General features: G+C 31.6%; 1 protein-coding gene across 2 annotated transcripts in view; it reads left to right on the forward strand.

Moving 5' to 3' along the window:
* The first annotated feature begins 1,661 nt into the window (after nucleotides 1-1,661).
* The window catches only part of LOC128998109 (homeotic protein distal-less-like), a 66,252-nt gene continuing 43,556 nt past the window's right edge, over nucleotides 1,662-24,357 (forward strand). For both annotated transcript variants that reach the window (XM_054424106.1, XM_054424107.1), the window contains exon 1: nucleotides 1,662-3,017. In XM_054424106.1, the coding sequence (XP_054280081.1) occupies nucleotides 2,636-3,017 (382 nt within the window). In that variant the 5' untranslated portion in view covers nucleotides 1,662-2,635. The remainder of the gene's footprint in view (nucleotides 3,018-24,357) is intronic.

Below are 24,357 nucleotides of genomic sequence, written 5' to 3' on the forward strand. Positions count from 1 at the left end.
AAAAATGGGTTTTACTGACTTGGCACTTGCTTGTGTCCACTGTCCACGTTCACGAATTACAAGGGAATAATTAAGTATACTGTTATTATAGTAATCATTCCCGTGACTGTCATAAAATGATAGCATAATACCGTCATAATAAACCAAATTGTTATGGATTAGAAGTGTTCTAATTTTATTTCAATCGATAGCAATTATATGCACATTTCCTATATATAATATTGTTTGGTATTAAACTACATGGTTAAATTATTGTATATGTTACATTCCAGTGTGACAGATTTTTTTTCGTACAAATCATTGCGTGTTACCTAATAGCACAGGTTCAACCAACTTTAATTGGCTCAATGTATTGACATTGTATTGTTCGTATTGTATTATATTACGTAAAATGTAACCACTCTTACTTTATGCACTGAATCTTTCATAACATTTTATAACATATAGACAGACTAAACTAAAAAAACTAAACTAAAACCAGACTAAAAAATATTTAACCTCGCACCTACACCCAATGTGTCAAAATAACAAAATACCAAATAAACGGTAGCCCTGCAAACATTCGGACAAGTCCAAGTGAATATCAAAACGTAAGGGGAATTCCAATATGTACTTAATATTAGTGTCAAGATATTAAAATTATTTCATTACCTACTTAATGTAGCCTAAGTTAATGGGAAATAAACCAAATTTACAGCTTGCTGAAAAACCTTTTGACAATCTAAATTTATCACATCATTGGTGCCCGAAAGGACGATAATAGTCAATTTTAAAGATATTTATTAAGACATTAATTTAATGGCTAACCAACAAGATGACAATTCGTTCCCAATTCATTATTGTATAAATTTTTTTTTTAAGCTAATCAAATGCTGAGTTAGAATTGAGATCGAAAGTTTAAGTCATAGTTTGAGACAAACACACAACTTAAACCTAAACCACCCCTAAAATGTAAAGGTAAATACAAATGCTGGTAAATAAGCTAAATAATTTACAATAAAAGAACCACGTAAGAAATTAAAGAAACGCGTAAGATCTTTCGCATTTCAATTATTGTCTTTTACTTGTTTTCCGACTATTGCATTGATTTGATTGAAATAAATCAATTTAAAACATTTCCGTTTTAAACTCTCCTATCTAATGTTGACGCCGGAAGGAGTATATTGAATATATAGAAATATATAGTTATATGGTCGTAAATTATTGTAATTTGTTTTTAGTGCTAAACATGCTCGTTTTGGTTTGTATTTATTTGTGATAAGTAGGGCCGATTCACAATGCGTTTGCCATTGTAATAGTATTATGTCTAACTCTAACGGTTTATTTTTTAAATTGGAGTAAAGGATACCTCTCTAATCGTCAAATTAGTTGACTGAACGATTCGGTGAGCTCTGTCGGGTTCGTAAGATTTTCTCAATACTGTAAGTTTATCTCGCAAACCTTCCACTTGAGATCGGTACAACAACGATAAGGAGTTCGAGCAAGAACACGAGTTATCTATGAAAATCCGTGCATCTCAAACTTTAGGGTAACATAATCTTTAGATTCGAAAAAGAGCGAAAATAAATAACCTACTAGAGATGTGGCAGATCTGGTAAGGGGGAATACGTAGAGGTGTTTGTTCCTATATCTGGGCTGTAGACGGGGACACTAAACACATTTCAACCTTTGCAAGTAAAATAATGTTCGATAAAAGTAGGAGGAGCTAAATGTGGTCGGCCAATAGTGTTGTGAGGGGCTAGAGAGGCCGGCTCCGCCCCAAGCCACCCGACGGACGGTGCTGCAGCCCTACGGGCCTCTGAGGAACTGTCCAAGGCCAACCGCCCGGCCCCGCAGCCCGCGCTCATACTCATTTCTAAGTGGTTAGCCCGCCTCGCACGTCCTGCGGCCCGCGCGCACTCCGTTGCGGCACGTCAGTTCCTCCGTTCGAATCAAGTTTTTTTCGTTTTGATAAATAGAATATTCGTCCGGATCTCAAGTTCGGAAGTGTTTGCCGCGTAAGGACTCCGTCTGTGGACTGCAGTGCGCACCTCTCCAGCGGCCTACGCTCTCGACCGTGTTTACCCGTTGTTCCGATAACTGTGATTATTCTACGAAAATCTGAGTGTAATCGAAATCAAAATTGTGAAGATGACGCGAGAAGTGCAGTGAGTGATAGTGAAGAGCCCTAATCCCTACTCCCAGGATTGATAAGCCCACTCCGTTTATGGATAATTGTTGTTTCGATGTAATTGTGATTGTTATGGGTAATCATTGACTATTACGCGGACTACCTCGTTATCCCAGGTAATCGGTCTTCCGGACCTTCCGACCAAACACTCGTACTTTATACTTTGTCTGTTTCGATAAATTTATAATTTTATTTATATTTTATTTCGCGTCGTCTCCTGAACTATGATAGTTTGGGTGTTGCGAATATCCTGTAGTCTGGTAGGTCGTAGCCGCTAACATGGGACCCAGGATCTCGGACTAGTAGTGTCAGTGACAGTGAGTGTCGCGAACCATCGACTCCCTAGAGGAGAGTTTCAACCTTTCGTGTCCGGACAAACCGACCACGCTGAATTACACGGATCTTGGGAGCCCCTTCGGATCGGGCGGCAGTGCCGGAGGGTCTAACACTCCGACACCCACGACCATGGCAGGGGACGCTCTGGAGTCACACCATCACCACCTCCTGGGCTCTGGGAACGGTCCTCCGAACCACCAGGACTCCGGCTCTTCGGGGACCATCACCCCAGTGCCGACGTCCAAGTCGGCGTTCATCGAGCTACAGCAGCACCCGTACAACCCTTCGGGCATCAGATCAGCCTACCATCCGCACCACTTCAACCCTCACCAACCCGGAGGACAACCCAACTCCGGCTCGGGCCCTCACCATCACGGTGTCGACCCTTCGGGCTTCGCAAGTCCTAGGACAGCTCTTTCCGCTTATCCTTTCCCTCCGATGCACCAGAACTCGTATTCGGGATATCACTTAGGATCTTACGCTCCCCAGTGTCCATCGCCTCCCAAAGACGGTAAGTCCTGTGCAGATTCACTACTAGGAGAAGTTAGGGACTTAGGGAACCCAATAGGGACTTGTTACAAGCGAAGACACCGAGGACGCGCGATCTGCTCTGTTAACTAAGATGACTCGACCTCGACAGAAACTTAAAAGCTTGAGATCGAAGTCTGACACTTAGCTCGTTCTCATTACTCTAATAATATTTTTTCAAACATTTTTATTTAACTTTACAATGGCCGGACTGCAGATATTCACTTTAGGGCTTGCAGTATCGACCGTTGTAAATGTCCAAATTTGCATAAAACAACTGAATATATCGGTCATTCTTAATCGATTGTATTTGAAAAATAAAATATAACTCTGAACAAATTATGTGCCTAAATCCATTTATAATCAATTTCAGTTTGTTTGTAATCAATCGTAATAACTGTTCGTCCACATTTGTTCGGATCATAAGATGTATTATTTTAATGTAGTCATAAAAAGTATTTTTTTTACAATTACAGTTCAGTAGTTCAATTTGTGTTTTAATGTTATAATTAAATCCTGGCCGTAATTTGCCTTGATGACATTCAAGAACGATTCTTGCAAACAATTGTTAGTAATGATATATACGTAAAAATAAAAGTTTGTTATGAAGATAATTTAGTAAACAGTAAAGGATTAAATTTAAAGTATTACATTAAACTGTCAGTGTTAAGTAAGGATGAGACACTTTGCCGATTGTTGATATTGCAAGCGTCTCTCCGTGTCTTCGCTTATTGTTTTAAAGACTCAATACAAAACCAGTTTCCGTTTAGTTAGAAGCAGTTCATTATTTCAACCCACATGACACGTTAATAACAAATTATTTCGGCTGTCTGGCCAACTCTAACCTATATACTAAAATATAATATGAGTTTAATATGTACGAGTTAAGTTACAATATGATGAGTTCAATATTACAATATATTATATTACAGTGGTAGCATATTTCTTGCATTTTCTAGATAACTCATAAATTTTATTTTATATATTAAAATACTAAACCGACGAGCCATAGCGTTGCTGTAAGATCCGTTGCTGATTAGTTATGGAAACGTAATATTTAGCAAAAAAACATTTTAAACGTAATTGGGCTACAATTTCGTGTTCACGCTGCGTTAAATTATACTCCAATTTCAAATTACCTAGTATACACAAACATAACATTTATACGGTAGTTGTATGCGTTGGTGAACCGTTTAGAACCAATGAACGGGATTTAGTCATATCTAATACTCAGACGTAACGTAACTTTTATAATCAGTCAGTTTTATAATAAGTTAAAAAAATTAGCAACTATTTTATTTTTGTAAAGTCACTATGCTTTATATACTAATTAAAATATTTAGTAAAAATAAATTGATAGCATCAAAGTAACGGCATAGCTTACGCGTAAACATTTAACAGTGATTAGCTGAAACATTTTTTATATCTAATGTATTACATATCCGTTGGAACCGCCCAAAGAATATATCTGATTTTTATATTCATTTTCGTAATCAAATACAAGTAAATTTTCACAATGTTCAAGTTTGAAAGAAATTAAAAATCTAGGTAAATTTGGCCTGTAAAAAATTTTAATGCTTTTAAAATTAAAATTACACTAGGCCTAGTTTCACAAAAAATAAACAAACCCCGATATTTTCAGTCAAAACAAGACACGATTAGTGACGTGACTCGAATGGTTATACTGCAGTTAAGTGCGAAAGAAGACATTTAAAGGACCAATTCGTCGCGGGCTGATGGATTTATTGTTTATTTAGGCCGAGCTATTGTGTTTTAAGTTGTTCTATCTTGTCTCTTCACAGCTTTCGTTTTCAGAGCGCTTCTCGTAGTTTGTTCGTGTGAGTTTAGTTATTTTTCAATAATAAGGTTATAAGTAAGCTTTAATTTCAAATTGTAAGTTACTTATTCAATTATTTCAACGTGACTAAAAAGCGTAGTTAAGGTTTTAATTTAAATTAAAACTTGCACGACTTTACCTCAGGTTTTACCTGTATACTGATGATTTTTATCTACCAACTATTTATTTATGTAATTTGCATAATAAAAAGAAGTGTAAGAAAACTGTTATTGCTAGACCACTGCAGACAATGCAGACAAATTACCAATGACTACTTTTTACATAAAATTTAATTTTATACCAACGAAAGCTTGTGAAAATATATACTGCACTTAGAAAACATAAACGAATTTCATCATTTTCAAAGTAATCTTGTATCAGCCTTAAGGATAATTTTACCTGAATAAAGTATAGTGTTCTAACGAAGTTAAGTATTAAAATGATTTTTTTCGAATACAAATCTCGTTATAATAGCCTACTTAATAGTCCGTAAGTAGGATAATAAATTAAATTGCAATCTTATATTATTATTTTGATATGATCCCTTGGTTAGTACACTAGTTTCAAAAGTTTTCCCTGCATAGACCTATAAAATCCCGATCGTCAAACCTGGTACTGAAGTTGTCGGTAGTTATAAGCTCCGTCGGCGCGGCGAGGCGACCGCTACCTTAAGAATAAAATAATAATTCATTTAGATTAAGAATACAACTATACTACATAATACAGTACATAATGAATATAAGTAAATCATTTACAGAATTTATTCAGTAAGGCTAGTTTTACATTATTAATTTTGAATTGATTTTCAACCAAACTGTACCAGATGCATAACGTTTAATCGTGAACACAATTAAAGTTTATTCTTTTAAAACTCCGAATTAGATTAAGACGAATTTATAAAATATTTCATTGTATTAGTCACACTTTTATATGTTTACAAATGATATTGTGCTGCGATGCCTGTTTAAGATTATGTTTAAGATAATGTGCTAGTCGTATCATTTATTTATTAACGGTATAACCATTTTACAATAACTTATGCATGCACTTATTTGCTCAAGATAATAAATAATTTGTGATATAATAAATAACAATATTATAACATTACAATATAGTAAACCAGTTATCATTACAATTATCTTTAGTAAAACAAAATTAACTTTAATATTAAAATAGTTAGGTCTGTCTAATAGTTTCACATCTAAATCCATTAGTGGATGTACATTTCATCCAATATTATCAATCCTGAAAATGTTTAATATACTTTGTTGTATAAATGCGTAAACTAACTAAATGCATTTTACATTACATGAAGTCTTGAATTAAATTGCCAGTTAGTTCAAAGCGTTTACTATTTAGAAGTGAAAACAATTCAGGCAAATATTGTAACACTAAAACATGTCATTTCTAGGTGAATCAAACTAAATAGGCTACTAAATTAGGCTAATTAGGCTACTAAAACTAAATTAGGCCTATTTTTAAAATTGACAAGACCTATTGTATTTTGTATTTACTTAACGGTCAATAAAATGTCTTATTGTCTTAATACTTATTTTTCTGCATTGGTTCTTTCAGTACGATAACTGACTGCTTTTGTAAGCAGTATTTATTTTTCAATCAAAGTGATTAACCACAAAGTTTATTTTAATTTGCTATAGTTTAGTTTCGTTTAAATTACTAACAAAACAAATAGTTACAAAAATAGTAATGCCTTAGATATAACGCACGGATTAAGCAGTATAAGGATCTTAGTTATCTTTATGTCAAGTGAATAATCATTATGGTGCCATTTTATTTGTTTACCCAAAATGAAGTGTAGTTAGTATTTAAATATTTTTAACTGTTTAGCTCACAACTTTTTTTTACTATTACACTATTTTGAATGTTCATTTGTCTGTTAAGTTAATACTTTATTAAACGTGTTTTCATCAATATTTAGGTTAAATCTTTTATAAACGAATTTTGGATATATTAGATTACTGGTTAAACGTTAATTTTATATAAATAACTTTATTGGCCACAGTAACAAATCGAGCAAATCTTACGTAGCTTATCTTAAAAATATTAGGTGATTAAAAATAAAATTGTCGTATGTAGTTTGATGTAGTCATACGCCATGGTTGAAGTAATATACCGTAATATAATCCATAGCCCTATGCATCTTTAAGACGCAAGTTTTAAAGATACAAGTCAATGCACCTTATTCAACTGATCACATTACCACTTGGTACACTGTTAAACAACACACCATCATATTCTGTTAAGCTAGTTCATTATTTCTGCCGCTCCGTAATACGAGATGCCGCGCCGCGCCCCGGTTCGATCAACCAAACAATTTTGTTACTTAATTTTCCGAACTATTTATATTATTGACTGTCCAAAAGACCTAATGATGCTAGTCATTTCTCGAGTTCATATAATAAGAAAATATGTGTTAAAAAATAAAACTTTGTAATACCGTACAGCTTTATTAGTGATCATGGTTTCGGATTGATAGTACTTTCCTATCGCTCAAGGTAGAATTTATTTCGCAAAGTTTACAATGGTAAATCAAATAATACGGATTAGTTGTTTAATAGTGTTATTATTTTCTTGTGACTGGTTCAGCTCAGTGACATTGATTAAAAACGTTTATAGTGACCATGTTCTAGTTCTAGAGGCTTTTCAAGTTTTTTGTATAGTTTTTTATAATTATTTTGTCGACGTCAACATTCTTTTCGTTTCAAAAGCCTTTTGTGTTTTGATCGATGTTGTTTCGTTTGTTGTTTTGATCGGATGTTGGTTGTTAAAATATACGCTAATATGCTTTCGTTTATAATTTTTCAGTTTTGATCAGTTTATTGTTTTGATTTGTTTGTGATCGGGTGTTGGTTGATGAAAAGACGCCAACACATTTTCGTTTGTCTTACACGTCATGGTTTCGTGATCAACGAACATTTTCGTCCAAACTTCTTGAGTTACGTAAGAATTTCCTTTAAACTCTTGTACCAGATTCTACTTAGATAAATTACTATGATATAGAAGAGGTTGTCAGTCGGTAACTATAATTCGATTTGAGCGGAACATACGAAGTCACTAATTTGCAATATGATTGTGTACGCGTGCGATTCGTGCGATGTTTACAGTGGTGACAATATAAACAGATCGTTATGTTAAGGAGAGAGGGGAGCTGCGATTGGTTATACTGTACTCGAGTGCAGAGGGGTCAGATAAAGTAACCATCACGCTACATTGCCAGCCCCGCTACCGGCTCCAGTTCAACAATTTTATTAGTTTCTTCAAATAAAATTTAAGCTAATTTAATTTTACGTACTTAAACAACACAGAAATATCGTAGATAGTTCTCCCGGCTAACAACTGTAGTGGAGAACTATTGATTATTGCTGTTGTTAGTTTACACATTTTACGTTGAGAACACAGATGGAGATTACGGTGTCATACTCTGAGGCTCTATTCATTGATTTTGGAAATCTTCGTTCTAAAACAGATTTTTTATTTACCGTTATTGAAATAACGAAGTAAAGGCTCCATGGAATAGATTAAAAACTACTTAAATGTAACTTTACTTGAAATAACTTTTATAAATCTGACTTTTGCTATGAACGAATGTTTTGCAGCTTGCCTTCTAAAAACTTCTTTTGTAACATAAGCTTATGATTGAAATGTTTACAAACTCCTTTTCAATTAAATAACCCTTTATTTTTTGGCTGTTTACTCTTGGCTGTTATATAAACACAAAACGTACATTTTAAGAACAAATAAAAAAGGAAAATATATGCCAGTCGCTAAAAAATTTCAATTGGATATAGATGAAATTAAAATACAAGAATATAATATCAAAGTACTAATTGTTTGTTGTTGTAGACTTAGATGAATCATAATTCCTTATTTCAGAAGTCTATATCTTATATTTATCATCGTTGCTAAGGTTTAAAATCGTCTTTAGTCATGAATCTAACTACGACAGAATTCACTCATACCAGTTTACTTGGTTCTTAAAATTCAGTTCATTTATTAATATTAAATTTGCCATATACAGTATCACAAAAGTTTAAAAATCCCTTATTAATTGAACTGAGCTAAAACTAAAATTGGCCAAGTTAGTAGTTTCCCCGAACGACTCTTTAAGTTTTTTTTTAGGAAAATGAGGAATTTGTTGGACACGAATTTGTTCAATTATTGTTATTTTACGCTGGCGTGTTAAAGGAAAACTTTATTCCGCGTTTGTAAATACAATAAAAAATTCGAACAGCTTAAAGCAGCATTTGCTAAAAGATATAAAATTAGTAGTACTCAAGATACGTATGATCCTCAGAAGTACATATTTTTATATTGCTTTTAGAATGGTTGAATAAGTTCACTTTTTAATCACAGTTATTTTTATCAAACTAAAAAAAAACTTTAACAGACACTTAAGAATTATTTTTCATTAAATGAAATACTATTGCTCATTTAAATATATAAACCACGATTTATTATTTCTTTAAACTGTTATATTGTTTACAAACAACCCTAAATTATTCTCGTCGTAGATAATTGGCTGCGGTCTGTTTGCAAATACTAATCACGCGAAGAAGATGCATATTACACACAGATTATTTGTAATTAATTATTCTTGACATTAACTCAGGATAGTCTTAACCGATTTTTTTATTACGTCTGGAGAAAATCTAAAAAAATATATGTTAAGTTTCAACGCATATTTTTATATAAGTTGGATTTATAGGCTATGGCTACTATCTGAAATTCTTACAAACAAAACCTTACAAAAATAGTTGTACTATGCAACACGAATCCCTACACTTGCAAATATTAGTTTTACAATTATAATTGTTGAATACTGAAGAATAACCATTATATAAATTTAAATCATGTTATTTGAATCGTAGTGTGCGCTATAAGTTGTTTTTTTTTTTTTTTAATTATGTAATGGAATTATATAGGCTAATGCATTTCAAAACAAAAGTCAAAAACTGAGGAAGTGAATATTATTGTGTTAGCTCATTAGTCAGCCACTTTCGTTATATTATGTTTATTGGTAGTTTTTGCTAAATTAGTAGAGCAGTGTATTTTATTAGCATAAGCCTTCGTTACCAGTAAGTTACAATATAACTGTGACAACTACAAACGCAACAAACCTAACCAATGTACGACTTGAATTGCTCACAAACATGCGTTAAAACTTTGTAATATTGATTTCTTTTATATTATGGAAAGAGATACAGAAACTAAAATTATTTCATAGTAATTTCAATAAGAAATACTTACTTTGTGTTTTAGTTGCTAGAATAAGACTAGCAAAGTTTACGTTGGGTTTGTTATTCATGTATTTATTTATGACTCGTTCCTGTGCATCATCAAAACACTCACTTTTAAGCAAAAAACAATCCTAACCAATTTAGTAAACTTTTAGGCCTACAAAACATTCGAAGAACTCGTTTGTTTATTGTCATTGGTAGTATAAAATTTCAAACTATGAAGATAACACATTTACACATAATGTAACAAATATGCAGGAGTTAAATAAAATTAAATAAATTGATTAGGTACACACAACTAGCATCTACGTAGGCTATAAAATACGCTCTAATTGATTTAGTTTGTGAAATTGAAAACTATTCATCCTTAGTGATCAAATTTAAATGTGTACGAAAACAAAATACGACTGTAAGTAAGGGTATGTTGTTGGGATCGGTCGGCTTAGCGAACTAGACCCGATAAAGTTAAATTATGTCATAATTTGGTGGAAATAATGGTGAAATGGCGTGGCTAGCTGTAGTGATCGCGATCGACGGTCCGTCACACCTTGCAGCAATGGGTGTCCAACCGAACCCAAACAGTTGGTCTTTTATCATACAATATGCAAGTACTTACTGAAAAAGTGGTCTCTTCAACGGTAATTTAGCGGTTAAATGTTCTAGTGATAACCGCGCGTTTTACATCTAAAGACAACTTTTCTCGCATTTGAAATGCCGTGTTTTTCACTACAATGATAAGTGTATTTCAGTGATGAGTGTTCAAACAATGATGAGTGTATTTCATAACAATGATCCACCAATCATACGATTGGTGACGTTTTGGTTGATTTTTGGTGATATTTTGTTTGAGGTTAAATTATAACTGAAATATATTTCGGAAAATAATTTCCCGTCCAAAGTATATGCAGCTCTATGTATGTTACAGTTTTTCATCTGTTCATCGTACAAAGAGTATGATAAAAACACATTATGGTGTTTTTCATTCTTATTTTATTGAATTTGATTGGTTCGGAGTAGCATTATAGTGTACAGAAAAACATAATAACTTAAAATATTATCTGATAAAACTACTTTAAATATCGCGGGCCTTTAAAAGTAGACTATTCTAAATTCTAGAATATTCTGCATATAATTTTTTTAGGCTTATAAAATTGTTTAACCTAATTTCTAGTAACTAACTAACTAGCTAATTGATAACATACAAAGTGATCTTTATAAACTTGAAATATTATCTTTCTTGATGTAAACATCTGCTCGGCGTGGTCTGTAAACGTAGTTATGTACCTCTTAGTGTGACGAAATTAGTTAAATACGTTCCATTTAGGTTTCATTTCATAAAAAGTACACAAGTACCTGAAGACATTTTGCCTTATATTCATTGGGATTTTTAAATCAGTAATGTTTCTTGATTTTTCGTCATATTACCCTGTTGTGACAGACACAATACATACTGTTTGGTTGATAAAATTGTTCAAAATTGTTGATAAACATTAGGAAAATTGCACTACATATTTTGCCTTTTTATTAAGCATGAAAAAGTAAATGCTGTGTCTTGCATTGATGCAATAGGAAACTTTAAATATTGGATTCCCTTCGTTTATTGGCAAACGAAGGTTTATTTTTCGGCTGACTAATATATAGCATTAGTTCATTAAAAAGTTATATTTTTGTAAAGGATGTACATTTGGGCATTCTCAACTATAAAACATGTATCTATTATATTTACCCGTTAAAACTACAGTATAGAATAGTTTCGCTTAAACTAGGAATTGTTGTGTTTAAAAACTCTTACAACACTTAATCACGGACAATGATTGTTATTATGAATCTGGAGAACTCTCAAAGATGAAATTTGGAATAATATTTAGTCGTCCGTTTTCAGTCGATGCTATAATACAACGAATACATAGCAGACATACTTTTTAGTTTAGTAAAAGTTATTATGTAAATAGCCAACAAAAGTTTCTACACGTTTTATTGCATATTGTATACACTATTTCAAAGATATTAACTCTTAAATTATCCAATTCTGTCTGAGAAAGTGATGCATTGCAAATTTTTTACAATGATAAATTAGAAAAATGTGATATATAAATCGATAAATAGCTAAGCTTTATCAAAATTAACCCGCTAAAATAATTAAACAAATATTTTATACGTATTTTTCATTTTTATTCTAACATATGTTTTATTTTTATTCTTTTAACGTTTTTATTGATATTTTGCATATAGAGATTAGAATAAGAATAATTTCTTTTTAAATTTGGTTTACTTTACTTGGTAATACTTGATCCAATCGTCGGATAACACTGCTTATCACGTGGTTTTCACCTGTCAGCCAATGTTCAGTAAAATACATTATATTTTATAATACCGTATTATTTTCCTCGTGAAATATTAGCTATCGAATTGTGAATTGTTGGTATAATTTATTCGTGTCAATAATAAAAATTAAAAAATAGTAATAATAGTTTATGTATCATGAATCACATTGTACATATTCTTAAATACTTAACACATAAAAGTTTCAAAACAGTTATTGCTATGAATGCTATGGAAAAATTACAAACTAAAACTGTTTACTAAAACAGCGATTAACCCTTAAATTTTGGCGGCCATTTGAGGTAATCCTCATGTGTTGTTTAGCATATACAGAGAGGCCATAAATGATTTGCTTAGTGTTAAAGGTGTCTTACCATAAATACATAGCCTACGTGATGATTGTGACGTAGTTGAATTTTATTAAAGTTGCAATCCAGAGATTTATTAATTAAGAAGAATTAATTTAGTAAAATCTGATAGCTTTGAAATTTATTAAAGTGCCGACGAGTTGATTATGTTTTGTATGAAAGCTGTAAAACATCGTGCTTTAGAACTATTGACGTTTTGTGTCTCTTATAATTTATATGTTGAAATAGAATTGCATTCATTAACAATAGTACTGCATATCCTAGAAATGTATTAAAACATTGTTTGCAATATAAGTTTGAAGTAATAATATTCTCTAACTACTATATTGATTATTTTTGTTGTTATGTTTTGTGAGACACTTTCTTCGTGTTTAACGAGTTATTCACCTTTATTTATCAACCATCAGGGGTTTTGCCGTATCAAATATCAAGAGAGATAGACAGCTATGAATGTACTAGCAACTACATTATACAGCTCTGACTACCTTACCAATACAGTATGTGATATTTATTCATGATTACACATAGCTTATTGAACAATCCCATCGACCTTATGATCTTGTGGAATTATTCATTCTCTCTCTGCGCTTTTTACTTCGAATACTAGATGACGAAGTGGCTATAAGCTTATAGGTTTAATGACGCCTCTAAACAATACAGACATTTTATGTTTATTTAAGTGTTTGGATAAACTGTTTTAACAAATTTTAGTCCATGTTTATTGGCACGAGTTTAAACTGTGAAGTGTAATTCAATCAGTATAAGAAAAGGAAATACTGCAAAGTATACATTTATCTAGATTTGTACCCGACGTTAGACTGTTTTGTAACCAATAATTTCTAGAGAAACATCAATCAAATTGATACTACAAGAAATGAATTAATAGTGCTAGTCAATTATTTATGTATTCCTTAATTTATTTTAATAAGCAATAAATCTAGTGTACAATTTTGCACCGAACTGCTGTATGTTGTTAGTTAACTGTTTTGTACCTACATCAATCTTTAGGTTAGTTGACATTGCAAATATTTCACTGCAAATTATCATAAAGGAACCCAAAACTAATTGACTATAACTAATTTGAATAATTGTTTTGAACAATTTTAAATGTAGAATTTTAATTTCAAAATTCTTTGAAATAACATTTTACAATGAACTAATGTAGCTTTATAATTTTCCCTGATACAATCATTATTGTTATAAAACAAAAACTCGAATGAATTATTGTAATTTATTAATAACTAGTTAGCATTATTTTTATCAAGCCAATTTCAAATTTTAAAATATGTAAAACTGTTTTTGCAGGTTTACAAATTCGCAAAAACTTTGTCTTACAGCACCAATAAATTCTAATTAAAATCTATCATTGATGAATCAATGAAAATACTGTTTACGGGGATATTTTATCAACAAAATATAATCAACAAGTTAACAAGCCATGTTGTGTTTAAGCTGAACTTTAATATTTTTGGAAATAACTAAAACCATAAATATTTTCATTGCATTTTAGCCTACAACACTATCGGAGGCAATGCATATTACAGTGAAGGAATAATTACAGTTACAGTTTACAAAAGCAACTTGAGGGTAAACTAGTGACAAACCACCAATAAATGTGTTTAACCAAACATGTTGTAAAACAAATGTAGTAACACTCACGTTGCAGCAAACCTGAAAACAGAGCGAAAAAATAAACTAAATCCAAACTAAAACGTAATTTGCGCTGGGATGTAAGTGATGTGTCGGGTGCATAACATTGGCTTGGTTGTTACTTAGGCTGATATTAGATCAACTAAAAATGGCTTTATTAAGTTTCAGAAATCTACAAGAAGGTATATATATTTCTCAAATGTTTTGAGCCCAAAACCAACAATTTGGAATTCATAGTTTTGGTAACAGCAATTTACAACCCTGATGCCCCTTATCAGTTGATTGTTTGTACTGAATACAACACAATCAGTTCATCTTAAATTGGTATGATTCTTTTTTATTTTAATCTTTTATTGCAACTTTTTCAATAGTGTTAACTGCTGAGTTAGTTAATAGTATTGGTAAGATTAGTTGCACAGCAGGCAATAAACTTTGGTTACCAGAATAATTGTCTAGTTCTTGACGGACAACCTCAATATGGCTTAGACTTCAGACTGTCGTGACGCCGACGAGACTGTGCTGTCAATGGTTTAGTTAGAATATAAACTTCGGGTGTGCCAAAGTTACCGAACTTTGAAGGTTCCTGTCAACTTATTTTAAAGCAATCTTAATTACTTGAACATTTTTATTAGTTATGCAACCGATTGTGAGCTTGATTCAACCTGTCTTAGTTTTATAATCACAATTCTAACATTCAATTTTGATACAATTGTTGATGTGCTATTTTTTTATATAATGTTATTCTTACATTTAATTGTCATAAACTAAGTATCATTACGTTTTTTTAGATTGAATTATACCTCACGTCATGTGCCGATGGGTAGATTCTGGGCCTAAATGTCAAAATTGTCATTGGGCGATCAACTAGTGAGGCTATCTAACAAAACGTCAACATTCGATGGTAACAAGACCCAGGGTATAGGACTGCTCCCTTGCAAACAAACTAGCATATTGCTGATGGCGTTAAAATTCGACAAAAATGAGATAATAACTCATATTTTGACCTCATGTGAAGTAGTGGATATTTACAATGGATACCAATGGATACCAATGGATACAATGGGTACCAGTACAATGGATTTTCGAGAAAAGATACAATTCTTTATAATTTTTCTGTGTGCTCGTTATAATGTAATAAACAATCCAATCCACCAACACAATATGGGATTTAGAAAACTAAAAAATCGTCAAAATAATTTTAACCAGGGAGCTTGTTAGAATTAGTCTGAGATCATGCTAGGACTCTGATGGTAAATGCCATCTTACACAAACATAATTATACAAAACTTCCATTTACAGTGGCGCATGTGGCTCAAAATTGAGTCTGTTCGTCCTTGTGCCAGATAGCACTGCGGTTTTCTTGCTCCATCGCGTAGTTCCCACTGCCACCGCACTTTCAAAACCCCGCTGCCGCAATGCCCGTCCTTAGATTTTGATAATCTAAGTGCGAATCAAGTTACCATTCCATAGGACTTTGCATATATTCTCTATCATCCTACTGTACACCTGTAAATTATCATGTAACGACGGTTGAGGAAAGTAGACAATAAGAAGTTTTGTATTTCGTAATCTAACATGCTCACCTATCCTATCGTAAGGTTACTACAAAAGCAAATACATTGAGAGTCGTATTGTAAACATGCAAGTATTTACTGTATGACTTACCTTGGTAACTAAATCATTTCCATTTGTAGGTTAAACTCTATAGCCTAGAAGAAAAATATTTAAGAACTAGTAAATATTTTATATAAAGCCAAACGTACTCGTATAACAATTCCATCACCATAAAATCCAGCATTTATCACAATTTAATTCGTAGAGAACTTTAACTGCTGGATTTTCGAGAAAAGATACAATTCTTTATAATTTTTCTGTGTGCTCGTTATAATGTATTAGATTACATAAGTAATAAAAGTATGCAATGAAAGTATTTTAGAAGGAACATTCAGAGCGGGTTGTTCTACTTGCACTCACTGAGATAATTTGAAATCAATATTTTGGTTTGAAGCTGAAAAATGTCTCACACTTGTATTGGGTGTGCAATATTGTATGTTACATTTTTTACGTTTACGTTTTTTTTACATTTTGTTACGTTCAATGATTGTTTTTGATTTTAAACTTGTAACTTTTGTTGTTAAATGTAAGGACTTTACATCATTAGGATTTTAGTGTTACCAAATAAATGTCCTTACATTCTTGGTTTTTATTCATGTTTTCAGTGTTTAGTATGAAATAAACTAAAAGGTTTTAAACTTAAGAAATAAGTAATATAATTCTAAATAAATCTTAAACATAAATAAAACAATAACATTTTTTACAATTTCTTACAAATAGAGTTATTGTTTAACAATATATTTAACGAGGGTTTTGATGAAAGTGTGGTTTCAAAACATACAAAAGAAACAATTGCTGCCCAGAAATTATGTACTCAAATCTGAGAGGTTAATTAGTTGTTTCGTGCAAGTCTGTCAAATGTCTAACAGCAATCATCGCTTTTGTCACCTGAAAATGTCTGAAGCCAAAATACTTTTTACCGTCGATCATTCAACAGAAATAGTGTCCCTTACTGGTGTTTTAAGATAAAATAAGCATATAGACTGAAAATGCATTTTTATACACCATAATTATCAATGTAGAATGAAAACACTCATTACATTATGTTGAAAAAAACTAAGGATTTAAGGATTTAAACCTTTATTATTGTCTTTACTTAAGATGTTTTCAATGCGCGATTATTACAAATGCACTTATGCAGGTTAGGATAAATGTCTGCAGGGTAATTGCGATTCCCTTAACCACTTTTATATAACCTTCAAATTTATTTTTATTGAAACATTTTCTAATAATTTTCATTTAAGAACTTAAACATTCCTTCAAAGCCATAATTCCCTAAACTGCATTTGATTTATCAACTTAAAAACCAAACATGCTGATATTAACAACTAGGCTACCTCAGAAAGATTATTAACGTGTTTACTTGTTCTGATTTCATTTTCAGATAAGGTCTCGTAATATCTAGTTACATCTTAATCTATTCAATAATATAACGTCTGCTCGCAAATATAGCAACTATCTCAAATAATATGTGTTAATTAAATATTTAAAACCTCACTTTGCAGAGTAAATGGAAAACCAATCAAACGCCATATTAAGCTTTTCGTTGCCACAATATAGGTTATCAATAAGAGATTTGGACTAAATCAATAAAACAAAAATAATTTTTTTTATAAATTAACTTAACCAGTTTTTATATAGTGTTTATAACAAGAAGAAATTCAAAATCCAAATCTTTCAGAAGATATGTTAATAAGATGTAGATGTTAATGAACCAAACATTAAATCTAATCGGCATTGTTTGTATTAAAATTAAAAGATATTAATTCAAGGGAGACGTATTGGAATTAAACAATCGTTTCCGGGGAGGGCCATCCGCACTTGCTTTATGTCTTAATTCTTTCTTGCGTCTACGTGATCCGAATCCCGATGTTATGTGGCGCTTAAAACATGTTTACTCTAAAATTACCCAAATATTCATCCTTATCGCTGACGACTTGTCCTAAACGACTGTAATCTTCGTATTTAAATTACTCGAGCCTCTATTTAAACTGTGTTATCGTTTTACACTTAGTAATCCACAACAGATTAAACATTAATGCAATCACCAGCTGATGAGAGGCGAGGCTCGTTTGCCGTCATCGCCTAGCAGATTTACAAAATGAGGTGGATCCATGTCTGTGTCGGTTGTAGTGTTGTTTTTATTTCAAAGTTGGATTTTCTGTATCTATAAAGGCGTTGTTTTCTGCTTCACATTGTTTCTGTCATACGATTCTTTCATCGGCGAAACATATGGAAGACTGAAATATCAATTTGTAAGATCGGTTATAAAAATGTATACAGTGTTGAACTGGTATTTGTAATTGTTGTTTGGTCAGTACAATAGTATACGAGATAATCTCTCTGTTTCTTTGAGGAGATTTATTCAATTTTTTTAGCGACTTGCATGCATTTTCTGTTCCTGATATACTGAACAAACAATTGCAGCAATTGTAGCACGCAGCATGTAGCAGACATGTCGGAATGCTTCTATGTAGCCAACATTCTCTGTTCCTTACAAACGTCTCCCAATAATTCCTTTGTTTCACATAAGCCTACTTAAAAACTGTAGCAACTTATAACGCCTTAACAATGTGCTATTGTCACTGACTTTGTTCGATTTCGTTAGTCGATTTTGCAAAAATAGCTTTTAATAAACCGTGAAGATGTACAATTTAGTTGGCTACTTATATTCCACTAACCCACCTCATACAATTAAGCACTTCAAGCTTAATATTAGACTGGTAAATAACATATTCGACACATTTATTATTGTTGTTATTGTTAAACCCGGGAGGGGGTTACCCGGGATGATCAGCTGTACAGAGAGATGAATAATTACTAACTTTCACTACTAAACAATTAGATAACTGTTTTATATAGAATAGAGTAATGTAAAGCCGGTTGACATAGCAAAACTTGGGTATATGAAATTTATACAAATTGTTTTTTTTAGTATAACTGACTACATTACATATTCATCAATGAATTCACTCTGATTCCAATAGAGAGATCGTAAATGAGAATCAACTTAATTATTCACTTACAGATCTATAGAAATGTATAGCCCTGGTTGTAGGACCAGGATTCAAACCATCAGATGAAAATTAATATTTACATTTCAAATACATTTGCATCTTTAAATTGCATGTCCAATCGTTCTTTGTGTAGGAAAATAATAAGGAAAGTATAAAAATGCAATGCAACGAAAAATTTGAAAATCATGTATTCAGAGCGTTAATCCACAAACATAAGATAATGTATATTATAATTTAAGCAATTTTACTCGGTATTTTTTTAATTGGTCTAGTTGTACACTTTGGTTTTCAGCATTTACTAGCCTAAATGAAACTCTACAATTAGCGTGTAATTATTTAAATGCAAACCTGTTATCCAAACAGACTGGAACATAAAGAAAAACAATCAGTTTAAGAAAGTAATATTCAAGGAGACGACGGAAAGTATTCGTTACAAATGCATCTATATTGACACGGTCGTGGCGTGCCTCTCTTCACGACATTATTGCCTTGTCCCTGTCATAATTCACTTCATTCAAATTTAACATCTCTTTTCGTTTTCGTTCACCAAATAATTCGGAACAAGAAATTTCCAATTTATAAAAGTAATTATTCATACAATTGGACATGGTAATGGCTGTGTCTCATGAAAATCAGTAGCTATTGTAACGGCTTTTAAATATATTTACTGTCTTGAAAAGTTTATCGTGTAAATATCAACATGACAAGTATTGCTGGAAGACGTATATTCTATTATTGCATATTTAAATGCACACTCCAATGATTCCACAATGTTCGTTTTAAATACCTGAAAGGTTACATTGCATCTTTGTAAACTTGTAAGGTGACACCCTTATGAAATTTATCAAAAGCTTTTCTTCACAATGCCTTATCAAAGAAGAACAACCACTTTTCCAAGTTACAAGAAAGTACCAAATGTGTAAACCTAATAGTGTGGCAGATATTTAGTATACTGCGATATCTAGTATTTGGAGTCTATACACTACAGGTAATTAATTTTCAAATTAGTACCTGGTTTTGCATATTACTTTGCATCTCGACCGAGCATCTGCATACTTTGTTTTTGTAGGTACGAGCAACATAATTCTAACGGACTGTGTCCTGTTACATTGAAATGATTCCCCATTATTAACGGGGTATGATGTACAAGTCATCATGCATAGTAGCTATCGCATCTTTCCTCATTATGTCCGTAGTATCTGCATAAACTACTTCTTGCCGGCTTTGCTGCAGACTAATTACACAAAAAGTGATAATTTGTTTTTAACCATTAAAAAGGGAATTTGCATTACCACCAAACATGCATAAAAATCCGGTTCAGTATGAATATGTGTAAGTTTAAATTCTACGACCGAAAAAATCTATATTTTGAAATAAAAATATGTTGAATATTATTCCTTTAGTAAGATTTAAGAATAGTTAAGCGCGTTTAAGGGATTTCGTGACATCAATATTTAATTACACGTTATTGTTTCCTAATATTATTAAAATATATCTTAAAATAAATTGTGATTAGTTCTAGTAGAATGTTTTATTACTTCCCTTTTAAAGTCTTTTTTATTAACTTTTTCAACAATTATATACTTCAAAAGATATTAAACTACCCTTAAAAAATTGTAACCAAAACTGCATAGTGCTTTTTAGCCATTTACTTTAAAACCAAACATCTGAAAGTACAAAAAACTTCAAATAAGACTTGTAATAATATGTTAACACTCATACTGTTTATTCACAATATGATAAATCTATATAAAAGATGGTAAGTGGTGATCGATTTCGATTGGACACTCCAATCATAATCATACCCAATTATGATATCAGTAGACAATAAGGTAAATATTGTGTCTTGTGCATCATATCTTACTTCTGCACCAATCAAGTTTGTTTACAGCATCATAATTATTGTTCGTCATTGGACCTTTTATCACAATATTAACCAATAGGTTAGGCCAAAATATGATTAAGATCTTGCCTGATTGTGACTAATAGTCATTTTAGTCCATAACACCATTTGTTAATATTATTTCACATATCTGGATCACAAAATCTATTTATTCATATCATTTGGTTCTAGATGGATGTTTAAGTAGATTGTTTTGTGATGAAAGGACATTTTACAATATTCTGACGCTCACACCACCGAGTATATTTTACTTATTATATTTATTGAAAATCGAAGTGAAAACGGATTTTAAAAAGGTGAATGATTTTTATTGAACGTGCAAACCATGTTATCATATTTCTTACAGGTATAAAAATATAGATTTTATTATGCCATTGCTACGATGTGTTGATATTGTTATTATGTATGCATCTCCTTCTGGTTACATCTTCAATTTAAATATGTATTAACTTGGTTATAATTTCGTGATATAAAATCAAACTTCAAAATAATCAGAAGTATACAATTAATTATAAGTTAAATTAAAGCACTACCAAAAGACCAAAATCGCGTATTATGTTAGTTCAGCAACTATTTTAGTTCCACTAACTATTTAGGTACACACTCATTGTTTGTGGCTTAAAAGCTAACATTTTTGTGCTGATTTGACGATCAATTCAATTGAACTTATATTTCAACGTATAGATATGAGCAAAGGTAAACATCTTCATTAAGGATAAATGAATGCATGGTAAAGAGTGCATATTAAATTATAAAACATTTATCTGTTTGGTAATGTTCAGAAATCAAAGTAAGGACATAATATACTCTCTGTAAAGTTTAAATCAAATATACGCTTTGGACGCTTTATATTATAAGCTAACATAAAATCCACCTACATTACTTAATTAACAAAGATCAGTATGAGCTGCAAAAGTAATCAATCTAATAAGACAACAAAAGTTATTATTTATTAATTTGCAAGATTGAATGGATTAAATTATAAAATTATAAATTAAAGTAAAAACCAAAGGGAATATTACAAAATGATCAAATTAAATCGTTCTTCTGGAGTTGCTTTTAATTTCTGTGGTAAACTAAACTTATAGCAAAATTACTGTTGATACAAATTGTATTAAAAAAACTCTTATAGTTGAATTGAATTATAAGAGAAGGATTTTAAAGAGTATTGTTTACATGGGTCCATACAAAAGCACGCCACAAAGAAAATCTCTGAAAATAACTAGTAAAGATACTAAAAGAGATAGTAGTAGTACATCCTATAAAAAGTTGGCATGACATTTATTGTCTCAATTACATTTATACTGAAAGTAGCTTTTGATGAATTAAAAGTGTTCAGTTCGTTTCAGTTCGATGGTGGTAAAACATGTCTTACTGCTTGTTACTTTTAGCATGACAGAACATTATTTTTGTGTAACCAATAAACATTCCTTGATGAAAGAAATGTGCATAAAACTGTTATGAAAATGCCAATATGTTTTTCTGTAGTAGGCCTACACATGGGAAGATCAGATTCTGTGTTGATGACCGCCAGTGTGTGTCATACTGCATTTAGAAAAAGACTTAGTCAATTTATATTAAAATATTCCTTTAAAACATAAACAGTGCGAGTAAAACAAAGCTATACTGTAAAGTAGACCTTTATCCACTACTTAGTTCAACGTCGTGGGAGGGGCTATGATAACGTATTATCTATTTGTCAAGGTAAGATGGCAAAAAAGTGGCAAACTACTCATTTAAAACCAATTTTCAGTCACACATACTACTGGCGATACACTTTGTACCTACACCAAACTTGTTAATGAAATAAGAGTAGAAAATGAATTAACCCCATTTAGTTTTACCTATGATTGATGTATATTAGCGAATTTACCAATAGAAGAGTAACTTCTAACTTAGCTGACCTATGGCCGGGACCGATTTACTGTTCTCTTTTATGTTCTTAAACGTCAAAGCACTATTCGTAAAAATTATTTAATTTGTATATACCAGAGAGAACACAGTGGCCACGTCAACTCGAGTAATGTTAGTCCCTTTTTTGTTTAAACTTATCTTAACCGTGTACAATTAAAGGTTACGGAGAAGATTCCCAAAAACTGTACTCATAAATTCAATGCTATTCTTATGAAGAAAAGGTAAACTGTTGTAGTTTGTTTGTTTATGGCTATATTTTGTTCAAATTCTGTTAATTTATTCATTCTATACCATCCATTAACATTTCACAAAATCACACTTTTAATTCCCTGTAGCAGCAAACTTAAGTACTGTACTAACTAAAATAAATGTTATTTTAATGGAGAATAAATCTGGCATGTTTAAAGAAATATTTTAATAACGATCTAATCAGACAAAAGGAAGTTTGCTAAGTCTGCAGGTTTGCTGCGGCGCGGGTATTTTATAGTTAATGGTCATTATGTATCCGTACGGTGTAATACGCTAAAGGTGTTGTTTTTAAATCTTTCGTAGGTTCGCTCAATTTAAATACATTTTGTGTAAAGTTGGCTTTGAGGGAAGAGCAAAAATCTTAAGTTACTCAAGCCTGAATCATTAATAAGAAGTAGGAATATAAGTTTAATTCAATCGAACATTAAAACAGCATCGCTGTTAAAAGTCAGACTTAAACAATTAAGTTTTCCAAAACACACGTGCTACTCACACCATTCATTAGAAATGATACGTTTTTATTCTAAACGTATTTCTGTTTCCAAACGTAGCTCGATGTGTATGTTTGGGAATCACTCGTAAGTGCCGAGCCTTTACGTTCAGTTACAGATAAGTGTTATTAATCTCTTGTTTGCGCTTAGCCGACGCCAAGAAAATTAGCCCCGTTCAGGTGTTGCGCATCTGGTTCAATATTTTGTCACATTTGTTTGAGTGTCCTCTCAGTTGCATGAGTCAATTAGTTCAGTTTTAGGTTGTTTCTAATACCTTCCTATGTGCATGATCCATGTAAGATAGAACATATTACAATTTTACTCGCTAAATTTATATTTGATCAAAATTCAGATATCACCAAGTCGAAAAATATTTATTTTCATATTTCAACTTGCAAACTTTGTTTTAAATTCTATTCTAGTACAAGAATAACGTTTTTAGACCAATAGCACCTATAGAATATTTTGTACCTAAATACTTGTCCATGAATTATGTTTTATTATGGCTGACACTAAAGATATAATAAGAATAGTGTAGGATTACATTAAAATATAAATTATTACCCGTATATACAGATACGCAGATAGTATAGGGGTGTGAATGTGAACGCGTGATAGTCATTTATATCCAACAATATTAGTGCTTCGATTGAATTTAACTAAAATTATATGATTGGTTGGTAATAGATAATATATAGTT

The sequence above is a fragment of the Macrosteles quadrilineatus genome, unplaced genomic scaffold, assembly GCF_028750875.1.
Source record: "Macrosteles quadrilineatus isolate MER2022 unplaced genomic scaffold, UCM_ALF_1.0 Scaffold_7__1_contigs__length_78375512, whole genome shotgun sequence".
NCBI classification, from domain to species: domain Eukaryota; kingdom Metazoa; phylum Arthropoda; class Insecta; order Hemiptera; family Cicadellidae; genus Macrosteles; species Macrosteles quadrilineatus.